We start from the raw sequence: 20,246 nt of genomic DNA, 5'->3' as shown, positions 1-20,246 counted from the left end.
CAGAACTGTCAATTTAGGAAATGTGTTGAGGCAAGGCAGCCATTTTTTTGTCATCATGGCGAGGGTGAGTTTTGGTTCACATTGATGTTGTATGTACTGTAGTAGGACATTTTGACAACGCAAATAATTGGCACTTATGTCAAAAGACATAAGCCTAGTTTTTTTCAATGTTAAAATGTCTGTCCTGAAACAGTCCTAGTGGAGTGGAGCATCCATTTGATGTTCCAAACTCCCAGCATCCCTAGAGCAGCTCGGAGGACTACAGCCACGTAGTTTTACAGACAAACTGTCTCGTTGTTTTAAATGACAAGAGTGAGCGTTATGATCGACAAGAGAAAGCATCGTCTGTTCATTCACATGGTAGAAAAGTACTAAGGCACCGCTGTGGTTCCTTCAGTAGAAAAAAAACCCTGAGCGGTCCGGTTCTGGTTAACAGTCAGGGAAAGGTTCCCTCTTGGAACCCTTTAGAACCCTATAGAACCGAACCAAACTCTGACTCAAGGCATAGAGACATACTAGTACTCACTAATATTCCTCATACATTGGCAACATAATAAATTGTATACATAAACTAAGGCTATGTCCTAAATTATACCCTATTTCCTATATAGTTGACTGCTTTTGACCAGAACCCTATGAGGTTATGGCCATTAAGTAGAACACTATACAGGGAATAGGATGACAATTCAGATTTGCCCTGGCCTTACTCCCCAAACGTGACTCTTCTATTCAGATACATTAACATCTGTTCACAGTTCACAATTCATGTTGTTATTCGGCTGTAGTTCAAAATCAAAATGCTTCATAATTTATTCATAGTGTTATATTGTTATATAGTCCGTCATAAGGGCAGTTGTTTATCAATGACATCATCCACTTTGTGCTGAAAGATGGCTGCCATTGGTTGTTGTAACCAGGTGGGCGTGGCTCGTGCTGAAGCAGAGTCAGAGGTGAAAGGTTGTGATCTCTACTTGAGGTGTAATAGCAATGTCACCTCTCTTAGGGTCCACCCGCTTCCCGTTTAGGATCGGACTTCCATTTTTGGTAACAGGCGGGGACACCGGCTCCTTCTCCCGATCCAATTCATTGGTGAAGTTGACGGACATCTTCCTTTTGGGTGGGGTGAGCTCGGGGTCAGAGTTTGGGCCCAGCTCGGATGACATTTTGCTTTTGATTGACGCGGCTCGCTGGAACTTGTCGTAGACCTCGACGCTGAGGCGACGCCTAGTCTCCTTGAACTCTGCCGAGACGTTAGCCGTCCACTCTGCTGCGTGAGCCCTGATCTCCCCTACCTAGAGGGAGCGAGATAAGGGAGAGGGTGGAGAGGAGGGGGAGAGATAGGGGGGAGAGGAGGAGAGACGAGGGGGAAAGGAGGGGGAGAGGGGGGAGAGGATGAGAGATGGGGGGGAGAGATGAGGGGGGAGAGGAAGGGGGAGAGGAGGGGAGATGAGGGGGAGAGGAGGGGGAGAGGAGGGGGGGGACAGAGAGAGAGAGATGATGGGGAGAGGAGGGGCACACAGAGAGAGAGAGAGAGAAAGAGAGATGAGGGGGAGAGGAGGGGGGGACAGAGAGAGAGAGAGAGAGAGAGAGGAGGGCGAGAGAGATAAATGCTGTGTGAGACTGTGCTGTTCTCATAATATCCAGGAAGTCACCTGAAAAAGATGAAGCTGTAGCGGATAGCAGACGTTTTAAGGGCTCCTGTTCTGCTACTTTTTTTTTAACATAATGTCTCCGGCATCATTTCCTATGACCGAAACCGGCTTCTGGACATCAGAACATTAACCTTGATTTGGAATCAAATGTCTACTTCAACGAGTCGGCAGCTCTGGACGTTCTGCTTACTCCTGACTAGGCCCTAATTATCAGGACTCCAAAGAGGAAGCGTCGGTAAAAAAAAAGACAGGTGAGGCGACCTGCTAACGAGATTATGTTGGCGAACAAATATATCGCCATTGCCCTTTGTTCTGTTGGCGAATGTGCAGTCCCTGGAGAACAAACTGGATGAACTCAGTTCAAGACTATCCTATCAACGGAACCTGAAGAACTGTATTCTATCTTTCTTGGAGTCTTGGCTGAACAAGGACATGGATAATATGTATGGATAATATACAGTGAATTCGGAAAGTATTCAGACCCCTTCCCTTTTTCCACATTTCCATGATTCCGTAAAACAGAGTATGTTACAGTCCCTGATGTCTCTCTGGAAGGAGATCCTCGCCCTGAGCTCATCTACTTTATTGTTAAGAGACTGAACATTAGCGAGTATTATACTCGGAAGCGGTGGATGGTGTGCACGCCTCCTGAGTCGGACTAGAAGTCCACTCTGAATACCTCTTCTCCGTCGGCGGCATCTTGGAGCAGCCTCTGGGGTAAGTTCAATTGCCCCGGGGGGTACGAACAAAGGATCCAATTCGGGAAAGTCGTATTCCTGGTCGTAATGCTGGTGAGTTACCACCTCTCTGATATCCACAAGTTATTTCCCGCTGTATGTAATAACACAAAAAATATTCTGGGCTAATAATGCAAGAAGTAACACACAAAAAAATCGAAATACTGCAAAGTTGCTTAGGAGCTAGAAGCAGAGCTGCCATGTCTGTCGGCACCATCTTACTAGCACAGACTGGGATATGTTCCGGGATTCATCCGATAACATTGAGGAGTTTACCACATTAGTAACAATCTTCATTAATAAGTGCATTGACAACGTCCCCCCCCCACAGTGACCGTACATACATAACCTAATCAGAAGCCATGGATTACAAGCAACTTCCACATTGAGCTAAAGATTAGAGCTGCCGTTTTCAAGGAGTGGGACACTAATCCGGAGGCCTATAAGAAATCCCGCTATGGCCTATGACGAGCCATCAAACAGGCAAACTGTCAATCCAGGACTAAGATCGAATCCTACTATGCCGGCTCTGATGCGCGTCGGATGTGGCAGGACCTGCAAACTATCACGGATTACAAAGGGGAACCCAACCGCAAGCTACCCAGTGATGTGAGCTTACCAGACGAGCTAAATGCCTTCTATGCTCACTTCGAGGCAAGCAACACTTAACCATGCATGAGAGCGCCAGCTGTTCTGGACGACTGTGTGATTTCGCTCTCCGTAGCCGATGTGAGTACAACCTTTAAACAGGTTAACATTCACAATGGAATGGATTACCAGATGCTTACTCAGAGCATGCACTGAACAGTTGGCAAGTGTCTTCACTGTCATTTTCAACCACTCCCTGACCCTGTCTGTAATCCCTACATGTTTCAAGCAGACCACCCTAGTCCATGTGCCCACGAACGCCAAGGTGACCTGGCTAAATGACTTTTGCCCTGTAGCACTCACGTCTGTAGCCATGAAATGCTTTGAAAGTCATGGCTCACATCAATACCATCATCCCAGACACCCTGGACCCACTTCAATTAGCATACTGCCCCAACAATCTATATTGCACTCCATACTGCCCTCTCCGACCTGGATAAGAGGAACACCTATGTGAGAAGGTTTTTAATTGACTACAGATCAGCGTTCAACACCATAGTCCCCTCCAAGCTCAGAACCCTGGAACCGAACACTCCCCTCAGCAACTGGATCCTGAACTTCCTGACGGCCGCCCCCAGATGGTGAGGGTAGGCAACAACACATCCGCCTCGCTGACCTACAACACCCCTAAGGGGTGCATGCTTAGTCCCCTCCTGTACTTCCTGTTCACAAACGACTGTGTGGCTGCGCACAACTTCAACACCATCACTAAGTTTGCTGACTTCATGACGGTGGTAGGCCTGATCACCAACGACGATGAGACAGCCTATAGGGAGGAGGTCAGAGACCTGGCTGGACAACAACAACCTTTCCTTCAGTGTCAGCAAGACAAAGGAGCTGATTGTGGACTACAGGAAACGGAGGGCCGAGCACGCCCCCATCCACAGGGCTATAGTGGAGGGTATTGAGAGCTTCAAGTTCCTCAGTGTCCACATGGTCCACAAACACCAACACAATGCCTTATCCATCTCAGGAGGCTGAAAAGATTTGTCATGGGCCCTCAGATCATCAAAAAGTTCTACAGCTGCACCATTGAGAGCATCTTGACCTGATACATCACCACTGGGTATGGCAACTGCTTGGCATAAGTCCGCAAGGAGTTACAGAGGGTAATGCGTATGGCCCAGTACATCACTGGCCCAGGGCTCCCTGCCATCTATACCATGCGGTGTCAGAGGAAGACCCCAGAAATTGTCAAAGACTACCGATGCACCAAGTCTGGAACCAGCAGGACCCTGAACAGCTTCTACCTCCAAGCCATAAGACTGATAAATGTTGGGTTCTGAGAATATTAAATGTTACTTATTCATGTCACTGATGGAGGGCTAAGGTTGAGGGTCTACACTAGTAGTTAAGGGTTATAGGAGGAAGGTATATAGTGGGTGCAACTAAGCTTGGAATGTGTTGAGTGCAGGGAAGTGATTACATGTGGCAGGAATTGATAAGGGAAGACGGGTGGAGATCTTAGAAACTTACAATGTCACTGAGGGAGAGAGGGTGATGTATAACGTTTACATTATGTCAGGATATGTTATTGTTAGCCATCAGGGATCCTATGGGAGGAGAAGAGACACCGTCTGGTATCAATAACCATGACAGCCTTGAGTTGGGGAGGAGTGAGCACTTTGGTGTAGAGGTCAGGTTAGATGAAGTGAGGAAGAACAGATATCACTAAGGTTCTGTCTAGCAACAGGGATGCATTGTCTGTTCGGATGTGGAGGAGGAGACTCAGCCTAGGAGAATGGGTTAAATATCCGTGCTTGTGTGAAATGTTTTTTTGTCTGAATTACAGCTGTAACGACCTTTTGGGAAGAATTAAACTTGGTTAAGCTTCTCTAGTGTCCGTGAGTTATTTACTCTGAAAAATTAGAACCTAACAATAGTTAGATAGCTACCCGGACTACCAAATAGCTACCCGGACTACCAAATAGCTACCCGGACTATCTGCATTCACCCGCCTTTGCATTTGACTGATCACATACACTACTGCTACTGTTTACTATCTATCCTGTTGCCTAGTCACTTTATCACGACCTATATGTACATACAGTATCTACCTAAATTACCTCTTACCCCTGCACATTGACTTGGTACTGGTACCCTGTGTATATAGCCTAGTTATCGTTACTCATTGTGTATTTATTCCTTCTTTTATCTTAATTCAATTTTGGGGGATATTTTACCCCTCTTTTTCACCCCAGTTTCAATTTTGTCTCATCGCTGCAACTCCCCAACAGGCTCATGCGTCCATCCGAAACATGCCCCGCCAAACCGCGCTTCTTAATGCCCGCTTAACCCAGAAGCCAGCCGACACCGATGTGTCGGAGGAAACACCATTCACCTGACGACCGAGGTCAGCCCGCAGCCACCCGACCCACCACAAGGAGTCGAGGTCAGCCCGCAGGCGCCCGGCCCTCCACAAGGAGTCGAGGTCAGCCCGCAGGCGCCCGGCCCTCCACAAGGAGTCGAGGTCAGCCCGCAGGCGCCCGGCCCACCACAAGGAGTCGAGGTCAGCCCGCAGGCTCCCGGCCCTCCACAAGGAGTCGAGGTCAGCCCGCAGGCTCCCGGCCCTCCACAAGGAGTCGAGGTCAGCCCGCAGGCGCCCGGCCCTCCACAAGGAGTCGAGGTCAGCCCGCAGGCGCCCGGCCCTCCACAAGGAGTCGAGGTCAGCCCGCAGGCGCCCGGCCCTCCACAAGGAGTCGAGGTCAGCCCGCAGGCGCCCGGCCCTCCACAAGGAGTCGAGGTCAGCCCGCAGGTGCCCGGCCCACCACAAGGAGTCGAGGTCAGCCTGCAGGCGCCCGGCCCTCCACAAGGAGTCGAGGTCAGCCTGCAGGCGCCCGGCCCTCAAGGAGTCGAGGTCAGCCTGCAGGCGCCTGGCCCTCCACAAGGAGTTGCTAAAGCGCAATGAGCCAAGTAAAGCCCCCCCCGGCCAAACCCTCCCCTAACCTGGAAGACGCTGGGCCAATTGTGCGCCGCCCTATTATGGGACTCCCGATCACGGCCGGTTGTGATACAGCTCGGGATCGAACCCGGGTCTGTAGTGACGCCTCTAGCACTGCGATACAGTGCCTTAGACCACTGGGGAGGTCCTCTATTATTTCTCAGGTTTTCTCTCTGCATTGTTGGGAAGGCCCACAAGTAAGCATTTCACTGTTAGCATGTGACAAATAAAAAATTGATTTAAATTTGATTTGATCTCAATTACTGTACATGCATGTTCAATTAAAGCTGCCATGGAAATACACACAACTGTACTGACTGCATGGGGTAAATGGCATGTTGGACACGTCACGCTGCACACACACACACACACTCACTCACTCACTCACTCACTCACTCACTCACTCACTCACTCACTCACTCACTCACTCACTCACTCACTCACTCACTCACTCACTCACTCACTCACTCACTCACTCACTCACATACACACATACACACATACACACATACACAAACACACACACACACACCATTATCAAAACGTGTGATACCTTCTTTGGTTTAGTGGTTGTCAAACATATAGGAGAGTTATTGATAAAGTATTGATTGATTGATATATTGATATACGGTATATACTGTATATTGTATAATATACTCAGGGCGAACAAGACTTGAAAGAGAGAGAAAAAGAGAGACGAGGGATCCCTGGACTAGCAAGCTGCAGACAGGGCTGCACGGCTCAAAGAACGTTTCAGGATAAGATGTAAATGTGATTGGCCTAATCAGATCTGTAGTGTAGTTCCTCTTTGCTGAGCTGGCGCAGGGGCTTGTTCTGCCTGGCAGCTTAAATACAGTTCTCCCCACTAAGGAAGAGAGGGGGATGGGAGGAATAGGGGGAAAGAGATATAAACAGGAAAGGAATAGGGGGAAAGAGATAAACAGGAGAGGAATAGGGGGAAAGAGAGATAAACAGGAGAGGAATAGGGGGAAAGAGATATAAACAGGAGAGGAATAGGGGGAAAGAGATATAAACAGGAGAGGTATAGGAGGAAAGAGATTAACAGGAGAGGAATAGGGGGAAAGAGAGATAAACAGGAGAGGAATAGGGGGAAAGAGATAAACAGGAGATGAATAGGGGGAAAGAGATAAACAGGAGAGGAATAGGGGGAAAGAGATAAACAGGAGAGGAATAGGGGGAAAGAGAGAAACAGGAGAGGAATAGGGGGAAAGAGATAAACAGGAGAGGAATAGGGGGAAAGAGATAAACAGGAGAGGAATAGGGGGAAAGAGATTAACAGGAGAGGAATAGGGGGAAAGAGATTAACAGGAGAGGAATAGGGGGAAAGAGAGATAAACAGGAGAGGAATAGGGGGAAAGAGAGAAACAGGAGAGGAATAGGGGGAAAGAGATAAACAGGAGAGGAATAGGGGGAAAGAGATAAACAGGAGAGGAATAGGGGGAAAGAGATAAACAGGAGAGGAATAGGGGGAAAGAGATAAACAGGAGAGGAATAGGGGGAATGGGGGAAAGAGATAAACAGGAGAGGAATAGGGGGAAAGAGATAAACAGGAGAGGAATAGGGGGAAAGAGATATAAACAGGAGAGGAATAGGGGGAAAGAGATTAACAGGAGAGGAATAGGGGGAAAGAGATTAACAGGAGAGTAATAGGGGGAAGGAGATAAACAGGAGAGGAATAGGGGGAAAGAGATAAACAGGAGATGAATGGAAGATACAGAAGTAAACAGGAGAGGAATAGGAGGAATGGGGGAAAGAGATAAACAGGAGAGGAATCGGAGGAAAGAGATTAACAGGAGAGGAATAGGGGGAAAGAGAGATAAACAGGAGAGGAATAGGGGGAAAGAGATAAACAGGAGAGGAATAGGGGGAAAGAGATTAACAGGAGAGGAATAGGGGGAGAGAGATAAACAGGAGAGGAATAGGGGGAAAGAGAGATAAACAGGAGAGGAATAGGGGGAGAGAGATAAACAGGAGAGGAATAGGGGGAAAGAGAGATAAACAGGAGAGGAATAGGGGGAAAGAGAGATAAACTGGAGAGGAATAGGGGGAAAGAGATAAACAGGAGAGGAATAGGGGGAAAGAGATAAACAGGAGATGAATAGGGGGAATGGGGGAAAGAGATAAACAGGAGAGGAATAGGGGGAAAGAGATAAACAGGAGAGGAATAGGGGGAAAGAGATAAACAGGAGAGGAATAGGGCGAATGGGGGAAAGAGATATAAACAGGAGAGGAATCGGAGGAATGGGGGAAAGAGATAAACAGGAGAGGAATAGGGGGAAAGAGATAAACAGGAGAGGAATAGGGGGAATGGGGGAAAGAGATATAAACAGGAGAGGAATCGGAGGAATGGGGGAAAGAGATAAACAGGAGAGGTGGTGTGGGAGCGGTAGTTTGGGTGGTGTTCACTCAGAGAGCTGTTCAAGTGTAGAAGGTATGTTTATTCTAATCTATTGTACAGTCACTGTTTGGGTGGTAACTATCCCACTCTGGAAAAACACATTATACTGTATGGTCTACTCCATCACTGTTGTGTTGCATTACTGGTGCCTCTGTGGTTCTTAATGAGATCATAGGACCAGAGCCCATTAGACTGTAGAGTGAGACAAGAGAGGAGAGAGTGACACTCATTAACTTGACACACTTACATTCTCTCTCACTCTGTGTCTCTCGCTCTCTCTGTCTCTCTCTCTCTCTCTCACTCTGTCTGTCTGTCTGTCTCTCTGTCTCTCTCTTCCCCTTCTCCTCTCTCTCTCTCTCTCTCTCTCTCTTCTGTCTCTATCGCTCTCTCTTGCCCTCCGCCCCCTCTCTCTATCCCCTCTCTCTCTGTGTGTCTTTCTCTCTCTCTATCTCTTCTTCCTCCCCTCTCTCTTCCCCCCTCTTTCTCTCTCCCCCTCTCTCTCACTCTCTTCTTCTCTATCTATATATCTGTCTCTCTCTCCTTTCTCTCTCTCTCTATTCTTCCCCTCCTCTCTCTCTTCCCCTCTCTCTTTCTCTTCTGTCTCTCACTCTGTCTTTCTCTCTCTTCCTCCTCCTTCCCCTCTCTCTCTCCCCCCCCTCTCTCTCACTCTCTTCTTCTCTCTATATATATCTGTCTCTCTCTCCTTTCTCTCTCTCTTCCTCCTCCCCTCTCTCTTCCTCTCTCTCACTCTTCCTCTCCCTCTCTATATATCTGTCTCTCTCTCCTTTCTCTCTCTCTCTCTTCCTCCTCCCCTCTCTCTCTTCCTCTCTCTCTCTCTCTCTCTCTCTCTCTCTCTCTCTCACTCTCTCACTCTCTCTTCCTCTCCCTCTCTACATATCTCTCTCTCTCTCCTTTCTCTCTCTCTCTCTTCCTCCTCCCCATCTGTTGGGTTGTTGTGTAGAGAGTGTCCCAGAAGATATAGATAGTTGATTTGAAGGAATAACGGTTACCCAGGGGGCAGAAGTTTGTATGTATGTAATGTGTATTCTATGCTATTCTGTGTGTGTGTGTGTGTGTGTGTGTGTGTGTGTGTGTGTGTGTGTGTGTGTGTGTGTGTGTCAGAGAGAGATACCTCCTCTTTGGTCTTCTTAGAGATGACTCTGAGCCAGTCTCCTATCATGCTGAGAACAGCAGCGAAGTACGCCAGTCCCACCAGGATCCAGAACCACACCACAGGCTTGTAGTAGTCCAGATACTCTATCTCTGATCCACCTGGAGAGGACACACACACACATACACACACACACACGCACGTACACACATGCACGCACGCACACACACACACACACACACACACACACACACACACACACACACACACACACACACACACACACACACGTACACACAAACACACACATACACGCACGCACACACATACACACAAACACGTACACACATACACACACATGAACGCATGCACACATACACACAGAAACACAGAAACATACACACACAGAAACACATACACACACACAGAAACACACACAGAAACGCACACACACACGTTAGGTATTACAACACGACCCCTTACTTTCTCTCTCTATCTCTCCGGCTGACCAGCTCCTTGTTCTAGTTCCGAGCAGTACATTCTATCTGATAGTGCCCTATCTTCATTTGACCCTGCTTCTCACAGCAGGAAAATAATCCTGCAGCAACAGGAGATGTGAATTATTATGTGGATTATAATTCAAGGACATTTTTTGTAAGGGGTTGATACATTTTTCGTCACAGCTTTGAGTACACTACAATTTGCATTTCCTGCTGTTGTGATCAAATGAAAATAGCAGATCTGTATATTCTGTTCACTTTCCCTGAGTGATTGGTTAACGTGTGACAGAGACTGCTGCACCTCACTCTAGGATTCAATCATCTCTTCTATACTCTAACTCACTTCATGCGACTGCTGCGACCTTTAACTAGTCTTTAAAAGAGATTTTCATCTTAATGAGACAAACCTGTATAATTAAAGGTTCAATGAAAAAAGTGTGTTCGTGTGAGCGTACGTACGTGTACTTAACCATACACATTTAAAGTTAGGACTTGGCCTGTATCGAATTACTACCTTCGTAAACATTTACCTGCGACAAAGTCCCCGAAACCAATGGTTGTCAAGGTGATGACTACAAAGTAGAGGGACTCCAGGGCACTCCAGCCCTCAATGTGTTTAAAGATGGCTGCCGGCAGCGCCACGAAGAGCAGACAGCCGAACAGGATGAAGAGAACGGTGGAGATGACACGAATCTTGGTCTGACTAACATCCCACTGCTACAGAGAGAGGGGGGAGGGAGGGAGATAGATTATTCATCTATCTAACCATTATTCCAGCTAAATTGACACCACATTTCTCATGTACAGCAATGACCTTGGGAAGAGTTGCAGAGTTAGCCAACTGGAGTCTGGGGATGATTAGGAGGTGGCCATGAGGGACGGTATTCCTGGCAATACTTTAGTGCGGTGGTGTCAAACTCATTTTGCCCCAGGGGCCGCATTCGAAAATTGGCTGTCGTTTTTGGAATTTTCTTTCTAGTTTTCATTTCCTGCGCTAATGTGTTATCATTTACACACTGTGTCATGTTTCTTTTGTTTTTAGTATGCTGCCTCCATTTAAAAACATAATAATCCTTGACAGAATAATTATTCTCCCCTTTGACTATACATTTTCGTCAATTCTTACTTTCGCCACTAGATGGCGATCAGACAATTTCTGGGGGTTTCTACTCCCGAAGTTGTTGACTGTTTTTGTGCTTGCCAGTTAGCTAGCACTGCTCCGCTGTTAGCAGTCAATGGCTAGTTGTTTCTTACTGCTGATAAGAATGAATGATTTACATAATTTTTTCGAGTCATTACTGAATTATTTATTGTAACAAATCAAACGTTAAACCTCGTAAACAATTCATTTAGACCAGTGGTCACCAACCGGTCGGTCGATCGCGAAAGGTATTTCTAGTCGATCGCCAAACATTTCTGTATAAAAAACAACGATAAAGCCTGCGTCTGGAGGTACAAACTCTGCCTTCCCGGATGGCCCGGAGAGCAAATCAAGTGTACTATAGGCCTGCGGCTGGCCAATCGGATGGCTCAGATGACCGTGTCTGCAGTAACGTAGCAGGCGTAAAAGAAAGCTACAGTAAAGTTGATACTGTGAGATTTCAAAACTTTTAAAACCTCGACTAGAGAGAGACTGTCAACAAACACAGCAAAGAGCTGCTGTTTTTATGAGTGAGTTTAAGTTCTTACTCAGCACTGTCACCACTTTTACCTCTCTGGGATAGGTGGGACGATTGCGTACCACTTGGCCAAAAGCCAGGGAAAATGCAGAGCGCCAAATTCAAATAAAATGATATAAAAATCGAACTTTCATTAAATCACACATGTAAGATGTCAAATTAAAGCTACACTCGTTGTGAATCCAGCCAACATGTCAGATTTCAAAAAGGCTTTTCGGCGAAAGCATAAGATGCTATTTACTGATGATAGCACAACGGTAAACAAAGAGAGTGTAGCATATGCCTTACCTTTGACGAGCTTCTTTTGTTGGCACTCCAAAATGGCCCATAAACATCACAAATGCTCCTTTTGTTCAATTAATTCCGTCCATATATATCCAAAATTTCCATTTATTTGGCGCGTTTGATCCAGAAAAAAACAGCTTCCAATTTGCGCAACATCACTACAAAATATCTCAAAAGTTACGTGTAAACTTTGCCAAAACATTTCAAACTACTTTTGTAATACAGCTTTAGGTATTTTTAAACGTTAATAATCGATCAAATTGAAGACGGGTCTATCTGTTTTCAATACAGGAGGCCAACAAACTAACGCTACTTTTCTAGTCTTGCGCAACTCTCAAACAGTACACATAACGTTACACTGATTCAAGATGGCCGTACTTCTTCATTGCACAAAGGAATAACCTCAACCAATTTCCAAAGACTGGTGACATCCAGTGGAAGCGGTAGGAACTGCAAACAAGTCCCTTAGCAATCTAGTATCCCAATGAAAACTCATTGAACAGACAGTGACCTCAAAAAAAATTAATCTGAATGGTTAGTCCTCTGGGTTTTGCCTGCTACATAAATTCTGTTATACTCACAGACATTATTTAAACAGTTTTAGAAACTTCAGAGAGTTTTCTATCCAACTCTACTAATAATATGCATATCTTATATTCTGGGGATGAGTAGAAGGAAGTTGAAATTGGGCACGCTATTTATCTAAAAGTGAAAATGCTGCCCCCTATCCTAGAGAAGTTTTAATAGGCTATTCAAATGCACGTTCTTCATACTTCCACTCAGCGCTACAACCAACACTGCAGCAGTAATGAATGACTACAACCAACACTGCAGCAGTAATGAATGAGAAGGAAAGTGTCTCTGTAGGCTTGTGTTGTTACTATTAGCTGCTTGGGTCTTTTTAATATCAAGGAATATTTCACTTTCTCTGTTCATAGGAATAACAACAGGAATTGGTGCATGAGACGTGAATTAATACAGTGCGACTTGAGTGTCGCCATCAGCTGGAAGACAGTGTCCCTTTTTGGTCAGTGTCAGCTGAGACTGATCATCAGATGCAGACACCATCAGCCCAGTAAAATATTTAAATGTATGCTCACTCAGCTGAGCCTCACAAGTAATACAGCAACTGATCTATTACCGGTGTGATCACATAGCATACCTAAAAAAAATATAATAATGATTCAAGCAAATTCAATATACACTAATAATGTATTGGGCCTCTACCGTACTGAACAAACCTCATTGTTTCAGTACTGTTTTTAATAGGTTCATGTTGCATAGGCTTTGGTTTTTAAGCACATTTTTAAACACATTTTTAAACAAATTTTAGTTTCTTCAAAGTAGCCACACTTTGCCTTGATTGAGAGAATTGGTTGAGAGAATGCCAAGAGTGTGCAAAGCTGTCATCAAGGCAAAGGTTGGCTACTTTGAAGAATTTTTAAATAGAAAATATATTTTGATTTGTTTAACACTTTTGTTATTTCATACTTTTGATGTCTTCAGTATTATTCTACAATGTAGAAAATAGGAAAAATCAAGAAAAACCCTTGAATGAGTAGGTGTGTCCAAACTTTTGACCGGTACTGTATATATACAGTATATAATAATAAGAATTATGATACACTTTTTGTTGTTGTTGTGATGTATATTTTTTTTGCTCAAACCACCCGCAGACTGGATTGGAAGCCTGGTGGGCCATATGTTTGACACCCCTGTTCTACAGTGTTGCTAACTGTAATGAAGTAATGGATAGTCATTTCAAAACCTCCATCTGGGATACGACTAATAGACAGGCCTCTACTCTCCTGGGATAGAGAAGTAATTAAGAGTGGCCACACACACACACACACACACACACACACACACACACACACACACACACACACACACACACACACACACACACACACACACACACACACACACACACACACACACACACACACACACACACATCCTCTACATGGACTCACCACAAACATCTTCTCAACCCTGGCGGTGGCCTTCCCAAAGATGGTTCCCAGTTGGTCTCCTACTCCAGCCAGCAGGAAGCCAAACAGAGGGATCCCCAGAAGGGCATAGATGATACAGAAGATACGCCCTCCCTCCGTATGGGGGGAAATGTTCCCAAATCCTGGAGAGACAGAAGAAATGAGGCATCTTTAAAAGACTGTGCAGCTGAAATATTGTATCTATGTTCTATTTCCTTGTTATTCTACTAGTTATTTGATTGTTTAGTTCTTTGTCACTTAAATGTTTTCTTCAACCGTAATACAGCAATTCTGTCTGGAAATGAAATCCCTCATTCTATTGCAGCATTGCTTCCTTTGGGAACAAGTGAATGTCATTTCCCTTTACAAGGAGGAAGACAAGGCAGTAATAATATCCATTAGCTACAGCAGTCTATGTGCTATGTTTACACTATTCACTCTCTCTTTTGTCTCTATCTCTTTCCTTCCCTTTCTCCCCTGTGTCCTTAGGGTGGGTCACCAACCAATTAGTCCTAAACTTTAAGCAGCTCTCCACCTCTCCCTCTCCCTACCTCTCTCTCCCTCCATCCCTCCCTCTCCCTACCTCTCTCTCCCTCCATCCCTCCACCTCTTGTTAGATGCCCCATCCAGTCTTTTTTGAAGTGCAATTAAATCCCAGGTCCTTGGGGAGTGAAGGGAGAACAGAGAGATAATAGGAAGGATAGAATCATGAAGATTGATTTACAGAAGAACGTTGTAATGACGACTGTACTGAGAGGGTAAATGAGATGTTGGACACACACACACACACACACACACACACACACACACACACACACACACACACACACACACACACACACACACACACACACACACACACACACACACACACATACACACACCCTTACCGATGGTAGTGATGACGGTTCCAGCGAAGAAGAAGGAGGAGCTTAGGTCCCAGAGGCTGCTGTGATTGGTCAGAGTCCCGGCTGGGTTCACCCCTGAACGGATCGCTGACACCACTTGCTGTGGATGAGACACACACATAGACCATGTCTGAATACCCGTACTTAGTTCTAAATAGTAGGTTGACTGGGTACGCAGAAATAAAGTTGAAGTCGGAATTACTTATGTTGGAGTCATTAAAACTCTTTTTTCAACCACTCCACAAATTTCTTGTCCACAAACTCTAGTTTTGGCAAGTCGGTTAGGACATCTACTTTGTGCATGACACAAGTAATTTTTCTAACAATTGTTTATAGACAGATTATTTAACTTATAATTCACTGTATCACAATTCCAGTGGGTCAGAAGTTTACATACACTAAGTTGCCTGTGCCTTTAAACAGCTTGGAAAATTCCAGAAAATTATGTCATGGCTTTAGAAGCTTCTGATAGGCTAATTGAAATAATTTGAGTCAATTGGAGGTGTACCTGTGGATGTATTTTAAGGCCGACCATCAAACTCAATGCCTCTTTGCTTGACATCATGGGAAAATCAAAAGAAATCGGCCAAGACCTCAGAAAAAAAATTGTAGACCTCCACAAGTCTGGTTCATCCTTGGGATCAATTTCCAAAGGCCTGAAGGTACCACGTTCATCTGTACAAACAATAGTACGCAAGTATAAACACCATGGGACCACGCAGCCGTCATACCGCTCAGGAAGGAGACACGTTCTGTGTCCTAGAGATGAACGTACTTTGGTGCGAAAAGTGCAAATCAATCCCAGAACAACAGCAAAGGACCTTGTGAAGATGCTGGAGGAAACAGGTACAAAAGTATCTATATCCACAGTAAAACGAGTCCTATATCGACCTAACCTGAAAGGCCGCTCAGCAAAGAAGAAGCCACTGCTCCAAAACCGCCACGAAAAAAGCCAGACTACGGTTAGCAACTGCACATAGGGACAAAGATCGTACTTTCTGGAGAAATGTCCTCTGGTCTGATGAAACAAAAATAGAACTGTTTGGCCAATATGACCATCGTTATGTTTGGAGGTAAAAGGGGGAGGCTTGCAAGCCGAAGAACACAATCCCAACCGTGAAGCACGGGGGTGGCAGCATCATGTTTTGGGGGTGCTTTGCTGCAGGAAGGACTGGTGCACTTCACAAAATAGATGGCATCATGAAGTAGGACAATTATGTGTATATATTGAAGCAACATCTCAAGACATCAGTCAGGAAGTTAAAGCTTGGTCGCAAATGTATCTTCCAAATGGACAATGACCCCAAGCACACTTCCAAAGTTGTGGCAAAATGGCTTAAGGACAACAAAGTCAAGGTATTGGAGTGGCCATCACAAAGCCCTGACCTCAATCCTATAGACAATTTGTGGGCAGAACTGAAAAGCGTGTGCAAGCAAGGAGGCCTACAAACCTGACTCAGTTACACCAGCTCTGTCAGGAGGAATGGGCCAAAAATCACCCAACTTATTGTGGGAAGGTTGTGGAAGGCTACCTGAAACGTTTGACCCAAGTTAAACAATTTAAAGGCAATGCTACCAAATACTATGTATGTAAACTTCTGTCCCACTGGGAATGTGATGAAAGAAATAAAAGCTGAAATAAATCATTCTCTCTACTCTTATTCTGACATTTCACATTCTTAAAATAAAGTGGTGATCCTAACTGACCTAAGACAGGGGATTTTTACTAGGATTAAATGTCAGGAATTGTGAAAAACTGAGTTTAAATGTATTTGGCTAAGGTGTATGTAAACTGTACAATTTCAAAATTCTAGTATGCTTTAAATGCCCAGATGTCATACTCATTTCAGTAGAATTTGCTACATTCTAATGAGGAAGAGAATCTTCTTACCAGACCCATGTGTGTCTGATAATCACCTGAGAGGCGCGCCATACCAAAATGAACAAATGGCGGGAAACAAACACATCAGAAACAGAACCCAGACAGGTGGGGGCTGGAGAGGTGGTGGGACATCAGGAACAGAACCCAGACAGGTGGGGGCTGGAGAGGGTGTGGGACATCAGGAACACTCAAGCATAGCCAGTAACAGTTAGTTACAGCAGCAACAGAAATGGCAGCAAGAGACACCAGCGTGCGCGTTACATCCAGCATCGAGGAAGTATAGAACCGGTTAACTTAAATAGACCCGCATGGAAGTAGAGTGTGTATCCAAATGGTGCAATATCCGCTGATGTGATCAGCCGAGGCCACCACACTCGGGTTTCCCTTCGGTACTTGCTTCGCTTTATACATTTTTACTAAACAGTATGTTCTAAATATCGGTAGTACGATTAGTACACACTATGTACTTGTAATAAGTACTAGGAAAGACTGATTTCGGACATGGCCATACACACACACACACAAAATGGGGACGTGACCAATGCCAGCGACCAGAGCTGTCCCTGCACCCCCAACGGTTCGCCGCGCACCACACACACACGCACACACACACACACACACACACACACACACACACACACACACACAGACACAGACACAGACACAGACACACACACACACACACACACACACACACACACACACACACACACACACACACACATACACACACACACACACACACACACACACACACACACACACACACACACACACACGACTTCAGTATTGTTTTCTGGTTCTTGCCTGTTCTTTAACGAGTAGACTAATATCTAGACAAGAGGTTTTCAACAGCAGAAGAAAACAGTAAACCCTGTGTGTTCGGATGGTCTAATGGCTCTACTGGACATAAGCAGAGAAGGGAGGGCCAAACGACTGCTGGTTGCTTAATGTCACCTCTGTCAGACTGTGAGAAGAGTTAAAGCTGAGAACAACCTCGCCTCTGTCTGAGAGGAACTCTGACTCATCCTTGCGGCACACCGGTAGTTCATATCTCATTATGACATTGAATAGATTGGTAGTGCAGCTGTTAGCCCCGGTCTCACTAATGGGATGACTAGGGAGTAGGCTCATTCCCTGACGAATTCAGCCTGCCACCATGTACAGTACATCTGTTAGCACGGTCAGTGAGGTCACTCCAAGACCCAGAGTGGTTTTAAGTCCTTTTTAATCAACTTATTTATTTCCTGAAGCCACACTGTGACATCAGTGTGTGTTAAAACGTTAACATTTTGGAATTCACCACGCAAATCAGCACCAACGGCAGCAGAGATACATTCTCAATGAGTCACTCTGGCAATTACAGTTTTTCTCAGTCGCTTTGGTGCATTTCTTAGATCAAAAGTGCAATTCTTGATACTACTTGTACAAATTCCAAATCATCTAGTCACTTGTGCACATCATTAAAGCAATTTCTTATTCCTTTGAACAAATTGCAATTGATAATGTACAAGTGTCAGCTTTTTTCCACGTTATCAATTGCTCATGTCATGTTGATCAAAATATAGTAGATGGTTCTCTGTTGAATAGTCTTACCCCTCAAAACATCTAGGAATTAGTTCCTTGCATAAGCCATTACATGCAAAATTGTTGAACTATTTGTCATAAACTGTCAAGCATAGTTTTACACATTTCTATTAGACCTTTTGTACAAAAACGTGAATTGATGAATCGTGCAGGTGAAATTGACCCTCACTCATGAAGGAATGTAAAGTGTTAGTTCAACCAACAATCAACCAGTTGTCTAAATTGCTCAAAGGTGCATCTCATGAAGAATCAATTGGCAAGCATATATAGACAGACCACAACACAGAGTTGCAATTTTCCAATAATGGATTGACCAGGAAACGAACAGGGTCAACAGCCAAGAGGAGGAAGAAGAGGAGCAAGGATGTGTGGTGGAAGGCAAAACAGAGGAAGAGGCAGAAGAGGACATAGGCGCATATCTGATGACATAAGGGCCACTGTTGTAGACCATGTTGTCAATCATGGCCTTACAATGGCTGAGGCGGGTCGAAGGGTGCAGCCGAATATTGGGAGATCAACCGTGTCCTCAATAGTTCAAACGTTTCGAAGAGAGAACAGGTATGTCCACCAATGTACAGTGCACTGTTACTGTATATAAGCAGTATACTGTATACTTCCTACAATGCTTCATATTACAGTAGTCCACTTGTATTTCACAGCATACAGAAATATACTCTATACAGATACATACTGCACCTTACATGCACCCACCTGTATGTTTTACAGTAAAATGTGTGTTCGCATAGTTTTTGTCTATGTGAAAGTGTGCGATGCATCACTGCATTTTTCCCCATATAGGACTGCAAGATTACCTCAAACCGGTGGCAGAGGACGCCTTTTCACACCTCAACAGGAGGAGGCTATTTGCACCATGGTCTGAGCAAACAATGCCATGAGACTCAGGGAAATACAAAGGACCATTATAGAAGACAATGATGTCTTTGAAAACATCCATACGGTTAGCATCTCAACCATCGACAGGGTGCTGCATAGAAACCAGATGAGTATGAAACAGCTGTACCGTGTACCATTCCAAAGGAATGAGGACAGAGTTAAGGAGCTACGGTACCAGTATGTACATGTAAAACATATATCTATGTAACTACTTAACAGCAACATTTTATAGTGATACATAGTACAGTAAGCATAAACTGCACACATTTCCATTGCTGTGAAAGGAACATGCAATATATGTACATTTTATGTCACTCTTCCTTACCAAAACCAATTCAACTGTGTGTTCTGGGATATAGTGTATAATGGAGTTGGAATCAAGTGAACCCTCTCACAACTTTGTATACGTGGATGAGGCTGGCTTCAACCTGACCAAATGCAGAAGGCGGGGTCGGAATATCATCGGTCACAGAGCTACTGTGGATTTGCCAGGCCAACGGGGAGGAAATATCAGCATGTGTGCTGCTATTTCGGAGCATGGTGTCCTAACCCATATCCCCCTTATAGGGCCATACAACACCCAGCATCTACTCAACTTTTTAGAGACTCTCTACAGGGCTCTCATTCCTGATGATGAGAGGGGTCTGTTTAGAGAGGATTTGCCAAAGTATGTGGTCATTTGTGATAATGTGAGTTTCCATCGATCAAACATCATAAGGCAATGGTTTGTGACCCACCCGAGGATGCTCATAGAATTCCTCCCACCTTATTCACCATTCCTTAACCCAATTGAGGAGTTATTTTCAGCATGGAGGTGGAAGGTGTACGATCGTCAGCCACACACACAGATGACCCTGCTGGCTGCAATGGATGCAGCATGTGAGGACATCACAGTAGACGCCTGCAGAGGATGGATAAGGCATTCCAAAATATTCTTTCCACGTTGCATTGGAAGGGAAAATATCCGGTGTGATGTGGATGAGAATATGTGGGCCGACAGACAGGAACG

At 45.0% G+C, this 20,246-nt stretch overlaps 1 protein-coding gene across 1 annotated transcript in view; it reads right to left on the bottom strand.

The window, feature by feature from the left end:
• Positions 1 to 944: 944 nt before the first annotated feature.
• The window catches only part of LOC120023004 (potassium channel subfamily K member 2-like), a 21,250-nt gene continuing 1,948 nt past the window's right edge, over positions 945 to 20,246 (bottom strand). The window contains exons 3-7 of the mRNA XM_038966956.1: positions 14,857 to 14,974; positions 13,949 to 14,109; positions 10,539 to 10,725; positions 9,530 to 9,669; positions 945 to 1,292 (exon numbers count right to left, since the gene is read on the bottom strand). Coding sequence (XP_038822884.1) covers positions 945 to 1,292; positions 9,530 to 9,669; positions 10,539 to 10,725; positions 13,949 to 14,109; positions 14,857 to 14,974 — 954 coding nt within the window. The remainder of the gene's footprint in view (positions 1,293 to 9,529; positions 9,670 to 10,538; positions 10,726 to 13,948; positions 14,110 to 14,856; positions 14,975 to 20,246) is intronic.

The sequence above is a fragment of the Salvelinus namaycush genome, chromosome 28 (genome assembly GCF_016432855.1).
Source record: "Salvelinus namaycush isolate Seneca chromosome 28, SaNama_1.0, whole genome shotgun sequence".
NCBI lineage: Eukaryota > Metazoa > Chordata > Actinopteri > Salmoniformes > Salmonidae > Salvelinus > Salvelinus namaycush.
This window is presented reverse-complemented; position numbering and strand designations above follow the sequence as displayed.